Below are 19,929 nucleotides of genomic sequence, written 5' to 3'. Positions count from 1 at the left end.
AATGTAACCCAGCCACACGTGGCAGCGTTTGGAGGCTCCGATTAATGTAGCCGTTGGAGATCAACGACTACAATTAATTGACCGTTATAATGCAATTAAAAATTCAAAAAAATTACAAAAAAAATTTGAAAAAATATTTAAAAATTCTGAAAAATTTATAACGGCTATTTCATCACTTTTCCTATAAATTGAGCATTCACACTTCATTTTTTCACACATCTATCTATCCAATTCATTTATTTTATCAATCTATTCAAATCACCTCACTTATCCTAGAAAATTCTTTTTTTCCAATCATGGAAAATGCAAAGAGAAAGAATTGGTCCAATGAAGAAGAGGTAGCGCTTGTTGAAGCTTGGATGGAAAATTCGGAAGATTGTGAAATCGGATCCAATCAAAGAAACATGGAATTTTGGAATAAAGTGTACGATCAATTTATTCGGAAATATCCTCTCGCCGTGAGGAATGGGCGACAAATTGGGGCGGTCATGGCTCACTTCAAGAAAATAGGGCAAGCCACCTCGAAATATCATAAATGTATCTTGACGGCCGAACGATCACGCACTAGCGGGTAAAATCAAATTGATACGGTGAGTTTTGCTAGTTAAACTCAAATATTTTTGTTAATTAAATTCACATATTTATGTTTGATTAATATATGTGTACTCTATTTTAAATTGTGTATACTTTATTTTTGCTAGTTAAACTCAAATATTTTTGTTAATTAAATTCACATATTTATGTTTGATTAATATGTGTGTACTTTATTTTAAATTGTGTATACTTTATTTGTGCTAGTTAAACTCAAATATTTTTGTTAATTAAATTCATATATTTATGTTTGATCAATATGTGTGTACTATATTTGAGATTGTGTATACTTTATTTTTACTAGTTAAACTCAAATATTTTTGTTAATTAAATTCACATATTTATGTTTGATTAATATGTGTGTACTTTATTTTAAATATGTGCTAGTTAAATTCAAATATTTGAGTACCATTTATAATTCATTAATTTGTTTTCATATTACTAGGTGACCTTTGCCAACGCACGATACCAAGCAACAAACTCGAGAAACCGTCCTTTTGCTTGGCACCATTGTTTTGCTAAGATGCAACACTTTGTGAAGTGGCAACATGCACAAACCGACACCCCCACTGATGCCGATACCGAAACTGAAGCGGTTCAATTGAGCGCGGATGAGGATGCCCCGGCCTTTAAACCACTTAGCGGTAGTCGCCCGAGGCCACCTGGTAGAAACAACTCCAAGAGGGCCAAACAAGTTGATACTAATGATGATGACCTTGCCGATAGTATCAGGTTTCTTTGCCAAGGGCAGAAGGACATAGCTGCTTCACGCGACCGATTGATCAAAGAGCACACCGATTTCAAACAAAAGCAGCAAGATTATGAGGTCATGGGCAAAGACCTCACCAACATGCACGGAGAACAACGAGCGTTTTGGGAGGCACAACAGCGTGAAATTTTGGCGAGGTGGAATGCAAGTGCTGCTAACGAGGCCAATCAGGGCACGTCAAGCTCGGGAGGGTACTTCCCCAACACTGACTTTTCACAATATGACTGACGTGTCATTGTTTTTCCAACTATTTCTGTCGTGTACTTTATGTATGCATTTTATTATGAATTAAAATAAAATACCCTATTATTAAATATATCTCGGATTCCTTTACTTTTCCAAGATGATAAGATAGCCTATTATAACTGATGATAAGATTCTGATTCGTTTAACTTTCCAAGATGATAAGATTCTGATTCGTTTAATTTTCCAAGATGATAAGATTTTGATTCATTTACATTATCACACCTAGTCTATAAATTTCACCATGTCGTGCCTTCACCAATTCACCCTGCTTAGTAATTGCAGAAAATTCGTTTACACTCTGCTTCAGGATGTCTACCCCCCACGATTATGATTCAGATGAAGAGATGTTTCAGGCACAACTAGACATGTACGATGACCAGCTCGCAAATATCACGGCGTGTGCCATGGCTGCTTACCGACGACATACACAACGCCGTGAAAGAAGGCCAATACATGGAGGCACATCCCAACCACGACGATATATCCCTCGAGACCGACAACTAGGCCATGGTCTTATTATGAGCAACTATTTTGACCCTGGAACAAGATATACTGAAGAGATGTTCCGACGATGCTATCGGATGAAGAAATCACTATTCTTAAAGATGATGCAAGATGTGTGCAACAAAGATGTCTACTTCCAACAAAGACAAGACGCTACTGGAAGATGGGGCTGCACGCCAGAGCAAAAGCTGACTTCGGTCATGAGAATGCTCTCCGCTGGGTACTCGGCTGATGCCCTAGACGAGGGCTTCCAAATTACCCAAACCACAGTGCTGGAGTCATTCAAGAAGTTCATAAGAGTTATTCCGGAGGTGTACGGAGCGGAATACCTCCGCACACCAACAGTGGCTGATCTCCAACGGCTATTGCGTAAGGCTAAAAAAAGAGGATTCCCAGGTATGCTAGGGAGTCTAGATTGCATGCATTGGGAATGGAAAAATTGCCCAGTAGGACAACAAGGGGCATATGAAGGCCATTATCACACCCCAACTGTGATATTAGAGGCCGTTGCCAGGTACGACACGTGGATTTGGCATGCCAATTTTGGTTTTCCAGGGAGCAACAATGACATCAACGTATTGGATGGCTCACACCTTTTTGATGATGAGGAGCAGATGCGAAACCATCAGATCAAGTATAAGGTTAATGGCAATGACTACACAATGGGGTATTATCTAGTGGATCGGATCTATCCCAAATAGGCCACGCTTATACAAACAATAACGAATCCGGTAGGAGAGGCAAGTCAGCTATTTGCAAGATATCAAGAGTCCTATCGGAAAGATGTCGAGAGGGCGTTCGGGATTCTGAGGGCTAGATGGAAGATTCTAAAAAAGCTCGCCAGAGGATGGAAAGCCAATGATCTGGGCTATATTATGAAGACATGTATAATTTTGCACAACATGATCATTGAGGACGAGCGTCCAGAGAACGAGGACGATGAATCGGACGATGACATTGACCACGTTCAGGAAAGAATCTCCCGGGCTGTGGCACGGTATGACACTGAACCATATGATGGATGCCAAAGTTATCAGCCAATTCTTTTAGAGCAACGGCTTTCTCGGGTTAGGTTGATACGGTCAACAACACTCCACCAGCAACTGAAGAATGATTTGGTCCAGCACCTTTGGACGCGAGAAGGAAGTCGTGGCCAAGCACGACGCCGACGCCGGCGATGAACGCCGAAATGTTGAAGATGTCTCCAATACCATTGTGTGTTGTTTGTGTTTGTGTTTGTGGCTGTCGTTTTGTGTTTGTTTGTGTTTGTTTGTGATTGTTTTATGTTTTATTTGTTTATGTTTATTTATGTTTGTCTTAAATTTTCTTGTTTTATGTTGGTGAAATGAAATAAAGGTATTGGTGGAGACAAAATATATAATTTATATTTTAGGTAATAAAATTATAAATTCAAATATAGTCAATATTGACCTTATATTAAAGATCTCTTTAAAATAAAACTAATGGTATAATTTTTATAAATATTTAAACTATAAATTATAACTTAACTATAACTTAATCTAACTTAGGCTTAATTTAATTATATACAATTACATTACTCTCAGCTCTTACTCTCAGCACCACTGTAGCTTCAACACATATCACTCTCACTCTCAGGACAAAAAATCACTTTTCAGGCTAAAAAATCACTTTTCAGGCTGTCTTACTCTCACTCTCACTCTCACCACTGTGGATGGCCTAAACATCAAAATTTGATAGCTTCCAAGTTTTTTTTTTCTTTTTTTTTTTTTGTCACAGATAGCCTTTAAATTTAGCCCACCTCATTTTCAAATCCCGAGTCCGTCCCTGTCCTAATCTATATTTCTTGTCCTATAAATAATTATTAGTTTGTTATGCTTGAAGAGCTGAAAGGCTCTCTCTGCACCAGAAAACATCAGCTCGGTCGAATACAAAATGGTAGTTTTGGTTGTGATCGAGATTGGTCTTCATATTCTCAGTTTTTAAAGCATTTATCTGTTGTTGGAGCTCCATGCATTTGAACCATAATGAGACAGATAGGCTCGCCCTATCAGCCATCAAAGCCCAAATCCATTCACTTCTGCCAGTGGTACGGCATCAACTGCATGCAGTCGCCGCCAGAGGGTCACTGTGCTCGACCTACAATCCCAAAACTTGGTCGGGACCATATCCCCACACATAGGAAATCTAAGCTTCCTCAAGGAACTGCACCTCCACAACAACAGCTTCAGCCAACAAATCCCACCACAAATTGGGCGTTTGGGTACATTGCAGGTATTACATCTACTCAATAACTCACTCAGTGGCCCTATTCCTCCCAATATATCCAATTGCTTCAACCTCATCACACTCAATGTTGGCCACAATCACGGGCTGGTGGGAAAAATTCCATCGATCTGAACTCGGCTCCTTGTCGAAGCTTCGAATACTTGTTTTCGAAGTAAATAACTTAACAGGAGATCGAGATCCCTCCATCCTTAGGGAACCTTTCGTATCTCCAAGCACTTGGTGCAGCTGATAATAACTTGGTGGGAAGCATCCCTAGTTCTCTCGGCCAATCGAAATGGTTAACAATTTTCTCATTGGGCTTCAATATGTTGTCTGGTACCGTTCCTCCTCTCATCTATAACTCGTCTACTCTTGTCTATTTTCACATAGGACAAAACCGAATTCAAGGGAGTCTTCCCTCATACTTGGGAAACACTCTCCCTAACCTCCAACACTTACAACTGTTCAAGAACCAATTTACTGGACCCATTCCTTCATCAATTTCAAATGCAACAGGTCTAGTTAGATTTTCTGTTCGAGGAAACAAATTATTCGGACAAGTGCCGGATTTCCGAAAGCTTCATAACCTCGGCAGCTTCTCAATTGCCGATAATAATCTTGGAAGCGGTAAAAATGGCGATTTGAGTTTTCTCTCAAGGTTGAGCGATGTCACAGAGTTAAGGTGGTTAAATATCGGCAACAACAATTTTGGAGGGACGTTGCCAGCATCAGTATCCAATATTTTCCCAACAAAGATTGAGGCACTTGGTTTCCAAGAAAACTGTTGAAAATTAATGCACATAATTGGAAAATACTACAAAATTCTAGAGACTTCCTCAAAGCCCATACAAATTAAAGCTAGAATATTTCACATAGTTCTACATAATTCTAGAAGTTTAGAAGATAGCTTGATAAGAAGAAAGAGTATTCTAGATAAATCTATTAGTAACTATCTTAACTAGAGAAGTCTACATAATTCTACATAAAAGAAGAGTCTAGAATATTAAGCTTATATAAGAATGTACTAGAATATAATTAAAAGTGTAGTATACTCTAGAACCTACTAGTAGCATGTGGCTAATAGATGTTCTAGAGAAGACAAGAGGGTTCATCTACTCTCTATATATATAGGATGTACCCATATCTAAGGGCAAGCAAGAGGCAATACTAAAAGCCACTAGTCCTAAAGTCCTATTGTCCTAGACATCTACATCTCCACTTGTATCCTCCTTTGTTCATCAATAAAAGATACTTTGTTTTATAGTTCAAACACTTCTCATATCAAGCATAGATAGCTAATAGAAGCTTACACAAGCCATTAGCTACAAGTGTCCTAAACACCCTCTAAATTTCTAACAGTGGTATCAGAGCTTTCTTATTGGGCGTAGGGTCATCCTAATTTACCACCATGTCTAATAACTCTAGCCAAAACTCTGTCCCTCTTCCAATATTCTCTGGTGAAAACTATGATTTTTGGAGCATCAAGATGAGAACCTATTTTATGTCTCAAGACTTATGGGACATTGTTACTAGTGGGTTCTCTGTTCCAGAAAGACCCACCACTGAGCAACGAAAGCAGGCGAAGAAGGACGAGCAGAGAGACGCAAAGGCTCTTTACGCTCTACAACAAGCTTTGGATGACACCATATTTCCAAGGATCATGGGAGCTACAACTTCAAAGGAGGCTTGGGATACTTTGAAAGAAGAGTTTCAAGGAAATGAAAAGGTACGTAGTGTCAAACTACAAACTCTAAGGAGAGATTTAGAAAATCTTAAAATGAAAGATTCTGAGACCGCTAAAGATTACTATTCCAAAGTAAATGAAATAGTAAATCAATTGAGAGCTTATGGTGAAAAGATAACTGATACAAAAATTGTAGAAAAAATACTTATTAGTCTTACTGATAAGTATGACCCTATAGTCACTGCCATTGAAGAGTCAAAAGATATAACGGCTCTTTTAGTAACAGAACTAATGGGTTCTCTAGAAGCATACGAACAAAGACTAAGTAGGCGAAATGAAAGTTCACTAGAAAGTGCCTTCCAGTCAAAAGTCAATTTAAGGTCTCAGAAATCTAGAGGAAACTGGAAATCAAAAGAAAATTCTAGAGGAGGAGATAAACCCAATAACTGGGAAAATAAAAATGAAAACAAGGAGAAGAAAAACTTCCCTCCATGTGGAACATGTAAAAAGACAAGTCACCTAGAAAAAGATTGTTGGTTTCGAGGAAAACCAAAATGTCGAAACTGCAAAAAGTTTGGACATATGGAAAAAGACTGTCGGCTTAAGAAGAATTATCAAGCCAATTATACAGAAGAAAAGGAGCAGGATGAAGAGCTTTTCTATGCTTGTCAAGCAGCAACTGAAGTGAACAACAGGAAATGGTACATCGACAGTGGCTGCAGCAACCACATGACAGGAGACGAAAGCATCTTCTCTGAAATAGATACATCCATAAAATCCCAAGTTAAATTGGGAAATGGCGCACTGGTGGAGACGAAAGGAAAAGGTACGATCTCTATCCATACAAACAAAGGAACTAAATTAATTCATGATGTTCTTTTAGTTCCTAGCTTGGAGCATAATCTATTGAGTGTTGGCCAAATGATTGAAAATGGATATTCTCTACACTTTTCTAGAGACTCCTGCATAATATATGATAAAAAAGATAAAAATCATATTATAGCTAAAGTAAGGATGGAAAATAGAAATTTTCCCATCCATTGGCAATATGTCAAACATATGGCCATGAAAGTAGAACTAGAAGATTCATGGCTTTGGCATAAAAGATTTGGCCACTTCAACTTTCATGGACTACAATTACTTCACCAGAAAAATATGATGAGAGATTTGCCAAGCATAAAGGAGAGTGGTGATGTCTGCAAAGGCTGTCAACTTGGCAAACAACATCGACAAGCATTTCCATCCGGAAAGGCTTGGAGAGCAAAAGCCTTGTTGGAGCTCGTGCATACAGACGTCTGTGGACCAATGAGGACCCCATCTCTCGATCAAAGCAGGTACTTCATTCTTTTCATTGATGACTATTCTAGAATGACATGGGTTTATTTTCTACGTGAAAGATCAGAAGTCTTCAAAGTCTTTAAGAAGTTCAAGGCTCATGTCGAAAAACAAAGTGGCCAATACATCAAAGCTCTTAGAAGCGATAGAGGTAAAGAGTACACCTCAAAAGAATTCAACAAGTTTTGTGAAGATGAAGGAGTAGAGCACCAATTGACAGTGGGCTATGCTCCTGAACAAAATGGAGTCTCGGAAAGGAAAAATAGAACTATAATGGAGATGGCTAGATCAATGCTATTTGAAAAAGGACTACCAAAGATATTTTGGGCAGAAGCAGTATACACAGCAGTATACTTGCTAAATAGATGTCCAACAAAAGCTCTACAAGACAAGACTCCTATTGAGGCGTGGAGTAACCAGAAGCCATCAGCAAAGCATCTCAAAGTCTTTGGATGTGTATGCTATGTGCACATTCCAGCTCCAAAAATACATAAGCTAGAAGAAAAATCAGAAATTGGCATATTTATGGGATATAGTTCTCAATCTAAAGGCTATCGAGTCTACAATCCAAGAACTAAGAAGCTCGTGATCAGCCGAGATGTCGAGTTTGATGAATCTGCATCTTGGAATTGGGATGAAGGAAAAATAGAGAAGAAAGGTGCTGTCCTGTCAAGAGAACCAGAGACAACCCCAACACAACAGCCTGAAGAAGACGCACATGAAAGAGAAATTTCAGAAACGCCAGGTACGCCTCCTGCATCTTCTTTAACTCCTCCATCAATAGAAGATGAATCTTCCTTTGAGTCATCACCTAGAAGAGTAAAATCACTCAGAGATATATATGAAACATGCAATTTCATAACTTTAGAACCTGAAAGTTTTGAAGCTGCAGTAAAACAAGAAGTATGGAGGAAGGCTATGGAAGAAGAAATTAAAACAATTAAGAAAAATGAAACATGGGAGCTTGTAGAATGCCCACCAAATAAAGAAATCATTGGCGTGAAATGGGTCTATAAGACCAAAATTAATCCTGATGGCTCAATACAAAAACATAAAGCAAGATTAGTAGCTAAAGGCTACTCACAACAGCCAGGAATAGACTATAATGAAACTTTTGCGCCAGTGGCAAGACTTGATACAATAAGAGCACTTATAGCTCTTGCAGCTCAAAAGAAGTTGAAACTCTACCAACTGGATGTAAAATCAGCATTTCTAAATGGAGAGCTCGAAGAAGAAATCTATGTGGAGCAACCACAAGGATTCATCGAGGAAGGAGGAGAAGACAAAGTCCTAAGACTAAAGAAAGCCTTATATGGACTTAAACAAGCACCAAGAGCGTGGAACAGCCGCATCGACAAATACTTCATCAACGCTGGATTCAAGAGAAGCAAAAGCGAGCCAACACTCTATACCAAAACTCAAGGTAACTCCATTCTTATTGTCTCTCTATATGTTGATGATCTTATCTATACAGGAGACAATGAAAAATTAATTCAAAAATTTAAAGAAGATATGATGAAGACATTTGAGATGAGTGACCTCGGTAAATTGCACTATTTTCTTGGCATTGAGATAAGCCAAGAAGAAAATGGAATCTTCGTATGTCAAAAGAAGTATACTGAAAATCTCTTGAAGAAGTTCAAGATGTCTGGGTGCAAGACCGTGGCTACACCGCTCATCACCAATGAAAAGCTAAGAAATGACGATGGATCCGGAAAAGCGGAGGCATCAACGTACAGAAGTCTCATTGGAAGCCTACTTTATCTAACAACAACTCGACCAGACATTATGTACGCGACCAGCCTACTTTCAAGGTTTATGCAAACTCCAAGTCAGATACACTATGGAGCAGCAAAAAGAATATTAAGGTACTTGCAAGGAACTATTGACTATGGCATATGGTATAGACCTTCTACAGAAACAAGCCTCTTCGGATTCACAGATAGCGACTGGGCTGGAGCGGACGACTTCAAAAGTACATCAGGCTATGCATTCACAATTGGGTCTGGCATATTCTCATGGTCTTCAAGAAAACAAGAGACAGTGGCACAATCATCAGCAGAAGCGGAATATGTGTCAGTGTCAAGTTCAGCATGCCAAGCTATATGGCTGAGAAGAATATTTGAAGACATGGGAGAACAACAAAATGAAGCTACTAAAATATTTTGTGACAACAAGTCTGCTATAGCGATGGCAAAAAATCCAGTGTTTCATGGTAGGACAAAACACATTGCCATCAAGCATCACTTTCTACGTGAAGTCTCAGCAAACAAGGAGATAGAACTCAAGTATTGCAAGACGGAGGAGCAAATAGCAGACATCTTCACCAAGGCACTTCCAAGACCAAGATTTGAAATGCTACGAAGCATGCTTGGAGTATCCCAAATGTGCATTAAGGAGGAGTGTTGAAAATTAATGCACATAATTGGAAAATACTACAAAATTCTAGAGACTTCCTCAAAGTCCATACAAATTAAAGCTAGAATATTTCACATAGTTCTACATAATTCTAGAAGTTTAGAAGATAGCTTGATAAGAAGAAAGAGTATTCTAGATAAATCTATTAGTAACTATCTTAACTAGAGAAGTCTACATAATTCTACATAAAAGAAGAGTCTAGAATATTAAGCTTATATAAGAATGTACTAGAATATAATTAAAAGTGTAGTATACTCTAGAACCTACTAGTAGCATGTGGCTAATAGATGTTCTAGAGAAGACAAGAGGGTTCATCTACTCTCTATATATATAGGATGTACCCATATCTAAGGGCAAGCAAGAGGCAATACTAAAAGCCACTAGTCCTAAAGTCCTATTGTCCTAGACATCTACATCTCCACTTGTATCCTCCTTTGTTCATCAATAAAAGATACTTTGTTTTATAGTTCAAACACTTCTCATATCAAGCATAGATAGCTAATAGAAGCTTACACAAGCCATTAGCTACAAGTGTCCTAAACACCCTCTAAATTTCTAACAAAAACAAACTGCATGGAAGCAAACCAACTGGGATAGGGAATCTGGTCAACTTACGACTTTTGGTCATGGGGAGTAACCACTTCACAGGTAACATCCCCACTGACATTGGGAAGCTTCAAAGGCTTGAGGGATTGTTCATTAACAACAACCAATTATCAGGGAGCATTCCAACCTCTCTTGGAAATTTAACAATGTTAACTTTGCTCAGCAACTTATTTGAACTTGTTTGAAATACCAAAACAAGTTATTAGCCTTCCCTCAGCAACTTATTTGAACTTGTCTGCAAACCACTTTACTGGTTCCCTTGAGATGGAGGTTGGAAATTTGAATAGTCTAAGTCAATTATATGTTTCTAACAACATGCTATCCGGAGAACTTCTCAATAGCATTGCTAGTTATTTGAATTTACAATCCTACACTTGCAGGGCAACTTCTTCATGGGGTCCATTCCTTTAACTATGATCTCATTAAAAGGAATTCAAGATTTAGACCTGTCTCGCAACAATTTCTCAGGTGAAATTCCACAATTTTTGAAAGGCTTTTCTTCATTGCAGAATTTGAATCAATCTTTCAATAATTTTTGGGGAGCTGTACCGATTGAAGGTGTTTTTAAAAATGCAAGTGTGACTTCAATTGTTGGAAACACCAGGCTTTGCGGCGGTATTGTTGATCTCCAGCTTCCCAAGTGCAAGTCTAAACAGTCCAGTGGAGGAAGATTGTCTCATAGGTTGAGATTAATAATCTCTTTAGTATCCAGCATTTTAGGGATAGCTATGCTCCTATCTTTTCTATTTTTTTGTTTGTTAAGAAAGAAAAGAAAGGAAACTACATTGACCACTTTAATTTACCAACCTCTTTCAGCAAGTGTTGTTAAATTCCTAGTTTATATGGGTTTTCTTGTAATTATAGGAATAGATGTATTTGCTATTTAGACCCTTACTTGTACAGGTATAAATACCTCTTTTATATGATTAATGAAATATGCTGAAATTATTAAACCCTAAACACATTGTTTGACATGGTATCAGAGCCACCCAAACTCCTATTCATCAGATTTAGGTTTTTGGTGGTGTGTTAGGGTTGATCTTGATCTGTTTTATTGTTCCTTGCGTGCCCAGTTAATTGAATTATGGCTGAGTGCTGGGATTATTTTTTTGGTCTTGCGTGACTTTCTGCCCGCCGCTGCTGTCGCCACGCAGAGGTTGATCAGCCCAGGTTGACGACGCTGCTGCCGGCTGCTGCCCAGACGACGACGACGCCGCCGCTGCTGCCCGCCGCTGCTGTCGCCGGCCGTCGTTCTGCTTGCATCCAGAGGTTGACGACGTGTGCAGAGACGACGCCGACTTCCTGTGTGCAACGCCGCTGCCCAGACGCCGTTGTCTTCCCTCGCCGCTGCCCAGACGCCGTCGTCTTCCCTCGCCGCTGCCCAGACGACGCCGACTTCCTGTGTGCAACGCCGCTGCCCAGACGCCGTCGTCTTCCCTCGCCACTGCCCAGACGACGCCGCTGCCCAGACGACGCCGCTGTTTGTCGTCTTCCCTTGCTGCACCGCCGGCGCTGGCGATTCTTCCTGCTGCTTGAAGTGCAGTCGGTCTTTCTCTCTCTGACGCTGATCCTTTGTGCTGCTGCTGTGTGCATGTTCTCTTGCTACTGTGTGACGCGATCAGCCGCTGTGTGATTTGCTCACTGCTGTGTGTGTGACCTGCTACTTGTTCCGCTGCTACAACTCCGTCTCTTGGTCTAAGTTTTTTTTTGGTATCATGGCCGACTCTTCCAAAACTGATGGCAAGAAGGCTGAATTGAGTACACCTCCTACACTTCCTCCGGTTACCTTTAATGACTCAGTAATCACACCAGAAAAGCTTGATGGCACAAACTATGGTGAGTGGGCTTTAAATGCAAAGAATAAGATCCGAGGCCGGAAGCGCTGGGGTTTAGTTTCAGGTTCACATCCTATGCCTACGGATCATGATTCACCTGAATTTGAGGCCTGGGAAGATGAAAATTGCATGGTTAAGTCTTGGCTCTTGGATGCAATGACCAAAGATGTGCGTTCATTGTTCATTCGTATGGCGACAGCCAAGGAGATATGGGACGCTCTCAAGAGGCAGTATTCTGTGAGTCAGGATGGTTCCAAGGCTTATTCACTCCATTGTCAGGTTATTTCCACTCGTCAAAATGGTCGCACTATTATTGAATATTATGGTATATTACAAAAACTTTGGCAGGAGGTGGATGCAATTCAACCTTGTCCTATGGAATGTTCGAGAGATATTGGGTTGTATAATGATATTGTTAGTGCTAATCGGCTATATGTTTTTCTGGCTGGACTTGATTCACATTTGGATAGTGTTAGAGGAAGGATTCTTGCTACCTCTCCTCTGCCTGATCTTCGTACTGCTTATGCTACAGTGTGTGCTGAAGCTAATCGCCAGGATGTCATGCTTGGTGGTCCTACTAATACTAGTATGGCCATGGTGGCCAGACCCTCAAGTGGTAACCGGTTCGGTTCTAGAAAGAATGAGACTCGGAAATGTACTCATTGTAATGGTACTAATCATGTGGTAGAGAAGTGCTTTCAACTTCATGGGTATCCGGAATGGCATCCGAAAGGCATGAAGGCATCTCCAGGGGACTCTCTTTTTAAGGCTACCCAACCGGCTCCTAAGGGAAATTTGGTCAATACTTCTATTTTTGCTGCTAAGTCAGGTACATCTTATTGTGCTTTGCGTACTCCTGCTAATTCTTGTACAAATACATGGATAATTGACACAGGTGCCACCGATCATATGACTTGTGATAGATATGCATTCCAATCCTTGTCATCTAATAGTCCCAAACCATTCATCACTAATGCCAATGGTGTGTCTTCTCCAGTCCTTGGCATTGGAACTGTGTCTGTTTCGTCTCTTACTTTGTTTAATACCTTGTTTGTTCCGTCTTTAAACTGCAATTTATTGTCTGTTAGTCAACTAACTGCATCTCGTGGTTGCGTTGTTGTTTTCTTTCCTACTCACTGTATTTTTCAGGATATTCATACCAAGGAGAGGATTGGCAGTGGTAGGAGAGATGGGGACTTGTACTATCTGGATGGTGATACTTTGGGTCTGGATGGTGTCAGTCAGGCTCATCACGTTAGTGGTACTCAGTTAGTTGCAAATAAGAAGAAGATCTGGCTCTGGCATCAGCGGTTGGGTCATCCTTCATTTAGTTATCTAAGGCGGTTATTTCCCTCATTGTTTCGTGGTTGTAATTTCCAGGATTTTCAATGTGAAACTTGTGTGTTGGCTAAGAGTCACCGAATAGTGTTTTCTTCTAATGATAATAAATGTGGAATTCCTTTTGGTTTGGTTCACTCTGATGTTTGGGGACCTGCCCCTCTTTCTACTTGTAATGGTGTTCGATGGTTTGTCACATTCATCGATGATTGCACGCGTATGACCTGGATTTATTTTCTTCATAATAAAAGTGATGTATGTGGAGTATTCCAATTGTTTCATCAGATGGTGAGAACTCAGTTCAATCATTCGATTCGTATTCTCCGCTCTGATAATGGCGGCGAATATGTTAACAAAGGATTGACAGATTACTTTGGTTTACATGGCATTATCCATCAGACATCTTGTTCTTATTCTCCCCAACAGAATGGGGTGGCTGAACGGAAGAATAGACACTTATTAGAGGTTGCTCGATCATTGTTGATTGGTGGTCGGGTACCGACTTTCTTATGGGGCGATGCCCTTAGCTCAGCAGTGTACTTAATTAACCGCACTCCATCTAGTGTTCTCGATTTTCGGCGCCCATTGGATGTCCTTGCTGCTTCTTGTGAGCTTCCATCTATTTTGCATTTGGAACCTCGAGTGTTTGGCTGCGTTGTGTATGTCCATTTACATGGGCATCAACGTACCAAATTGGAGCCCCGAGCTTTGAAATGTGTCTTTGTTGGCTATGGTCGTGCTACTAAAGGATACAAGTGCTATCATCCTCCGTCTCGACGGTTCTATGTATCTATGGATGTTACATTTCATGAGGAACAATTGTTTTATGAGTGTTCCGCATCTTCCCTTCAGGGGGAGAACGTTGGTGAAGGGTCGAATGCCATAGATATGGAGTTTTTCAATGTTTTCAGGTTACAGGAAAAAAAGGACGAGCAATGTAGTATCGAGCGCTCAGTGGGTACGGTGGGTGACATACCTCCTCTGGTAGATCAATCTTGCTTACCTACAGACTCGGTGGTGCAGTGTGACAGCAGTGGTCTTTCTGACTCCTCAGTGGTTGGAGGTTTGGTTGATGATAGTACAACTCTCAGTCCTCATACTTCACCACTGATACAATCTTCTCCAGAAATGTCTCATGAGGTACATCCTATTTCTCCTATTTCCCCTTCTTTTTCTGATGATTTGAGTATCCAATCTGAGTCTGAGCCTGACACCTCTAGGTATAAGCTTCCACATAGGTCAACCCGAGGTATTCCACCTACATCTTATGAACCAGATCCTAACGCCAAAGCCAAATACTCTATAAATAGTCATGTGTCTTCGCATAGGCTATCCGAGTCATATAAGTCATTTGTGCATCAATTATCTTCTGTATCTGTCCCAAGAAATTTGCAGGATGCTTTAGCAGATTCGAGATGGACTAAGGCAATGGCAGAAGAAATGGAGGCATTGGTGAAAAATAGGACTTGGGAGTTGGTTCAGTTACCTAAAGGGAAGAAACCTGTGGGATGCAGATGGGTCTATGCGGTTAAACATAGAGCTGATGGTTCCATAGAGAGGTATAAAGCTCGGTTGGTTGCCAAGGGGTACACTCAGTCTTATGGAGTTGACTATCAGGAGACATTTGCTCCAGTAGCAAAGTTGAATACTGTGAGGGTGTTGCTGTCTCTAGCTGTTAATCTGGAGTGGCCTCTTCTTCAGTTTGATGTCAAGAATGCATTCTTGCATGGCGATCTTGAAGAAGAGGTCTATATGGATCCTCCTCCTGGAATTCCTGAACTAGAACAGTCTGGTATGGTGTGCAGACTAAGGAAGGCATTGTATGGCCTGAAGCAATCACCTAGAGCCTGGTTTGGACGGTTCTCCAAGTCTATGAAGGCTGCAGGCTATAAACAAAGTAATTCAGACCATACACTATTCATTAAACGAAGAGGAAACAAGCGTACTGTACTCATTATATATGTGGATGATATGGTTTTGACAGGAGATGATCATGAGGAGATGGCCTCGCTACAAACTTACCTGGCTTCTGAGTTTGAGATGAAAGAATTAGGTAACCTGAAGTATTTCCTTGGAATTGAAGTAGCGAGATCTTCACATGGTATTTTTTTGTCCCAGAGAAAGTATGTTCTTGATCTCTTGACAGAAACAGGTATGCTTGCTTGTAAGCCTGCTGCAACTCCTATTGAGCAGAACCATAAGTTGTTTGAAAGCTACAATTCTGCTCCGACTGACAGAGGAAGATATCAGAGACTTGTGGGGAGATTAATTTATCTAGCTCACACTCGACCGGACATTGCCTATGCTGTTAATGTGGTGAGTCAGTTCATGCATGACCCACGAAAATTACATATGGATGGAGTTGAGCGTATCTTGAGGTATCTGAAATCCGCACCAGGTAAAGGGTTGTTATTTAGTAAACATGACCATTTGGATGTTATTGGATTTACAGATGCTGATTGGGCAGGATCAGCAGATGATAGAAGGTCTACAGCTGGGTATTTCACCTTTGTTGGTGGTAATTTAGTTACTTGGCGAAGTAAGAAACAACAGGTGGTGTCTAGATCCAGTGCAGAAGCGGAGTATCGAGGTATGGCAAATGGTATTTGTGAGCTCCTATGGCTGAGGAGGTTGTTGATAGATTTGGGGTATAAACCCAAGGTCGCTATGAAGTTATTTTGTGATAATAAATCTGCGATTGAGATTGCTCATAATCCGGTTCAACACGATCGTACGAAGCATGTGGAAATTGATCGTCATTTCATTAAGGAGAAATTAGAGGCTAAGATTGTTGATTTCCCTTTTGTGAAATCTGAAGACCAGCTGGCAGATGTTCTTACCAAGGCTGTGTCGAGTAGGATATTTGATCGTTCACTTATCAAGTTGGGCATGTGTGATGTTTATGCACCAACTTGAGGGGGAGTGTTAAATTCCTAGTTTATATGGGTTTTCTTGTAATTATAGGAATAGATGTATTTGCTATTTAGACCCTTACTTGTACAGGTATAAATACCTCTTTTATATGATTAATGAAATATGCTGAAATTATTAAACCCTAAACACATTGTTTGACAAGTGTCATATTCCACTATCTTAAAAGCTACAGATGGGTTCTCCTCAGCTAATTTGATTGGTATCGGTAGTTTTGGGTCTCTGTACAAAGGAGTTTTTGATGATGATGGAGCTCAACTTGTTGCTGTGAAGGTGTTTAACATGTTACGCAAGGGAGCTTCTAAGAGCTTCATAGCCTAATGTGATGAGTTGAAAAATATCAGACATCGAAATCTTGTAAAGATTATAACAGCATGTTCAAGTGTGGACTTCCGCGGCAATGATTTCAAAGCATTGGTTTATGAGTTCATGGAAAATGGAAGCTTAGAGGAGTGGTTGCATCCATTTAGTACAGGAACAGAAGAGGATGGAGACACACCCAAGAGTTTAAATCTTAATCAGAGGCTAGACATCGCCATTGATGTTGCATGTGCACTGGATTATCTTCATAATCATTGTGATCTCAAGCCAAGCAATGTTCTTTTGGACAACGAATTGATTGGACATGTTTCTGACTTTGGATTAGCAAGATTTCTAACCAATAGCATTTCTGCCAATCAAACAAGTTCCATTGGAATTAGAGGATCTGTTGGTTATGCTGCTCCAGGTAAATATTTTCATATTCTTCATTTTTCCCCCTTCTCCTCATTTTACCCTTGGCTGGAAATTAAAGAAATTATTCATAATTTCATAATCTACATAAACAGTTTCTGTAGCAAAACATGAAAAAAAACAATTTGCATCTGCCACCATTTAGATGTTATAATTGGTTTTCTGATTCTCTTAGTTTCTTTGTACACAAATCCTGTTGGATCTCATATAATTCAAGAGAGCCATTTTAATTATCTACAATTGTGGTGACAATATTTTTTTATGTTTGAGCTGTGCAGAGTATGGTATGGGAAGTCCTGTGTCAACATATGGAGATGTCTATAGCTTTGGCATTCTCTTGCTAGAGATGTTTACAGGCAAGAGACCCACTGACGACATGTTTAATGACGGTTTGAACCTTCATAATTTTGTGAAGCTGGCTTTGCTTGACAGAGTCACAGAAATTGCAGATTCAATACTTCTTCAAGTAGACACCAACAACACTCCCAATCAATGCAGAAACGCGAGAGCTCAGAAAATTAAGGAGTGCTTGAGTTTAATATTTAGAATTGGAATAGCATGTTCTGTTGAATCCTCAACAGACCGAAAGGATATTAGTGATGTTGCATCTGAATTACTTTCTATTAGGGTCATTCTTATTGGATGGAAACGTACTTTTGCTACTTCTTCGGATTGGCTTTTGTTTCCAACTATATTTCCTATACTTGTATCTTTCAGGTTTTACTTCTATTCAAATCAATTTCTAGGTTTATTCTGTATCCTTGTATTCATTCAAATATGGTCATTTCGATAGGCACCTTGGACCAGTTTGGGCAAAAATTTTCGATTACCTTTTCTTTTTTTGCCGTACATATTGGGTGAGTTCTCATTCAATTCTTAGCTCTTTTTAAGTGAATGGCAACTACTTCAACATTGTCTATAATAATCTTAGAAGCGGTAAATATGGTGACTTGAGTTTTCTCTTTAGTTTTGAGCAATGCCAGTATGCCACAGAGTTAACGTAGTTGTTTTTTTGGCTTCAACAATTTTGGAGTATTTGGTGTGTTTGGTTTGGCCTTGAGCCCTTGATGTAATAAAAAAGTTAACTGAGTACTACTGCATATTTTGTATACGAATCTCACCATTTTAATTTCCATTCAATTAATCAACTACATATTGATCTGGTAGTATTTCTCTCCACTTTGTTGGAGGAGTAGTTCTGTTTTGCTGAGCACTATTGTGCTTGCTATTCATTCTTGTATGACATTATAAACAGAGGAGAGCAGCTTTGTGTGAGATTCCTCTCTTCTTGTCCATTACTTAGTGTAGTTCCCTGATTTTTTTCTTTTTTAATTGTTCTTATATCTAATTTGTTTCTAGCTTCTTGTCCAGAATAAACATCAATTAGCTGCAAGACTTGCTGCATCATTCTTGGTAATAGACTTAATCTATGTCAGTGACAAAAAGTAATTGATGAATTTAACCATGAATTAGTTAAGGTGTATGTGTTGATTAAACACAAGGCCCCTCATGAATTGGTCAAGTCATTTTCTTTCGTCACTTTCCTAATGACTAGAAAACTAGAAGAGTCAAGCGCGTGGCTTAATCATTGAGTGTAACTAGAGAACCAAGAGACCAACAATGTTAACAACAGTATGTCGTAGAAAGGAATTAAAGCAAGTGGACCGACCATTGACTTGGCGGTAGTCGTCCTGTGGAAAATCAATTCAACGTGGTCTGTTCAGATTGCTGCAATTACTGCTGTTAATACTAAACATTTTTCTTGGACTCCTGCATTCAAGACCCTCAAACTTCCAAGGCTTGAACCCCGAGACACTTAACTGTAGATTTATTTCCACATCAAAGATGAAACAGTTGGCCTACCCAAGTTGGTGCATGAAAGATGTGTTGACGTCGTCCTAATTTGAAACTCCACATCATATAACTCATCTCTCTCTCACTCTCTCTCTCCATCTCTCCGTCTCTCCATCTCTCTCTCAGTCTATCTGCACACCACATCAGATATATCCAATTCAAAATGGTAGTTTTGGTTGAAAGATTGGTCTTAACATCAGACAACAGTACTACGTGGTAGGTAGGAAGCAACTCAAGCAAGTGGACTGTTGACGTCTTGGTCTTTGTCCTTTGGAGAAGCAATGTGAAACTGGTCCAGTACTCATATGCAAATTTTCAACAACCAGAAAGCCTCATGCAAATTTTCCATAATTTCCCCTGAAATTATGGAATTGATCACCATATTAATTATATATGCATGTTGACTAGAAAAGTGGAGTAAGCTGTGGTTTAATTAATCACTGATTGTAACTAAAGAACCAAGAGACCAACAACAGCGGACTGTTGACGTCCTCCTCGTAGATCCTTTAATTTGGAAAAGCATTTTGAAACTCGTCCCGTCCAGTCAAATTTTCAACAACCCTTAGAAAATGGTATGCTGGTTCTTCCTGTCCTTTATATCAAAGAAAGCATTAACAAGTGCTTTTGTAGCTTAAAAACTACTTGAACCTTTCCAATTAAGAAACTTTAAACAACAGTACTTAAGTATATTTGTTGTCCTATAAATAATTAGTTTGTCATGCTTGAGCTGAAATAGAACTTACCAATTAACTCCCCATCTCTCTCAGTATCTCTCCATCAGAACACACCAGATCCAATATATTCAAAATGGTAGTTTTGGTTGTGAGAATATTGGTCTT

The 19,929-nt window shown here is 39.6% G+C and overlaps 1 protein-coding gene across 1 annotated transcript; it reads left to right on the top strand.

Annotated features, from left to right (window-relative positions):
• The first annotated feature begins 4,360 nt into the window (after positions 1 to 4,360).
• Positions 4,361 to 19,056, top strand: LOC147276654 (receptor kinase-like protein Xa21). The gene is made up of 6 exons (XM_086255542.1): positions 4,361 to 4,370; positions 10,773 to 11,197; positions 16,628 to 17,231; positions 17,515 to 17,942; positions 18,596 to 18,649; positions 18,961 to 19,056. Exons 3-6 carry the CDS (start codon positions 16,934 to 16,936, stop codon positions 19,054 to 19,056), a joined length of 876 nt encoding a protein of 291 aa, XP_086111668.1. The 5' UTR covers positions 4,361 to 4,370; positions 10,773 to 11,197; positions 16,628 to 16,933.
• Positions 19,057 to 19,929: the final 873 nt, after the last annotated feature.

Source organism: Dryas octopetala, chromosome 8 (assembly GCF_963921425.1).
Source record: "Dryas octopetala chromosome 8, drDryOcto1.1, whole genome shotgun sequence".
In the NCBI taxonomy this organism is placed as follows: Eukaryota; Viridiplantae; Streptophyta; class Magnoliopsida; order Rosales; family Rosaceae; genus Dryas; species Dryas octopetala.
This window is presented reverse-complemented; position numbering and strand designations above follow the sequence as displayed.

Excerpts from the sequence above, each read along its gene's own strand:
- LOC147276654 (XM_086255542.1), top strand. The coding sequence starts at position 16,934 with ATGGAAAATGGAAGCTTAGAGGAGTGGTTGCATCCATTTAGTACAGGA. Across the intron at positions 17,232-17,514 it reads TGTTGGTTATGCTGCTCCAG|AGTATGGTATGGGAAGTCCT; the intron begins GTAAATATTTTC and ends TGAGCTGTGCAG. Across the intron at positions 18,650-18,960 it reads GACTTGCTGCATCATTCTTG|ATTGCTGCAATTACTGCTGT; the intron begins GTAATAGACTTA and ends TGGTCTGTTCAG.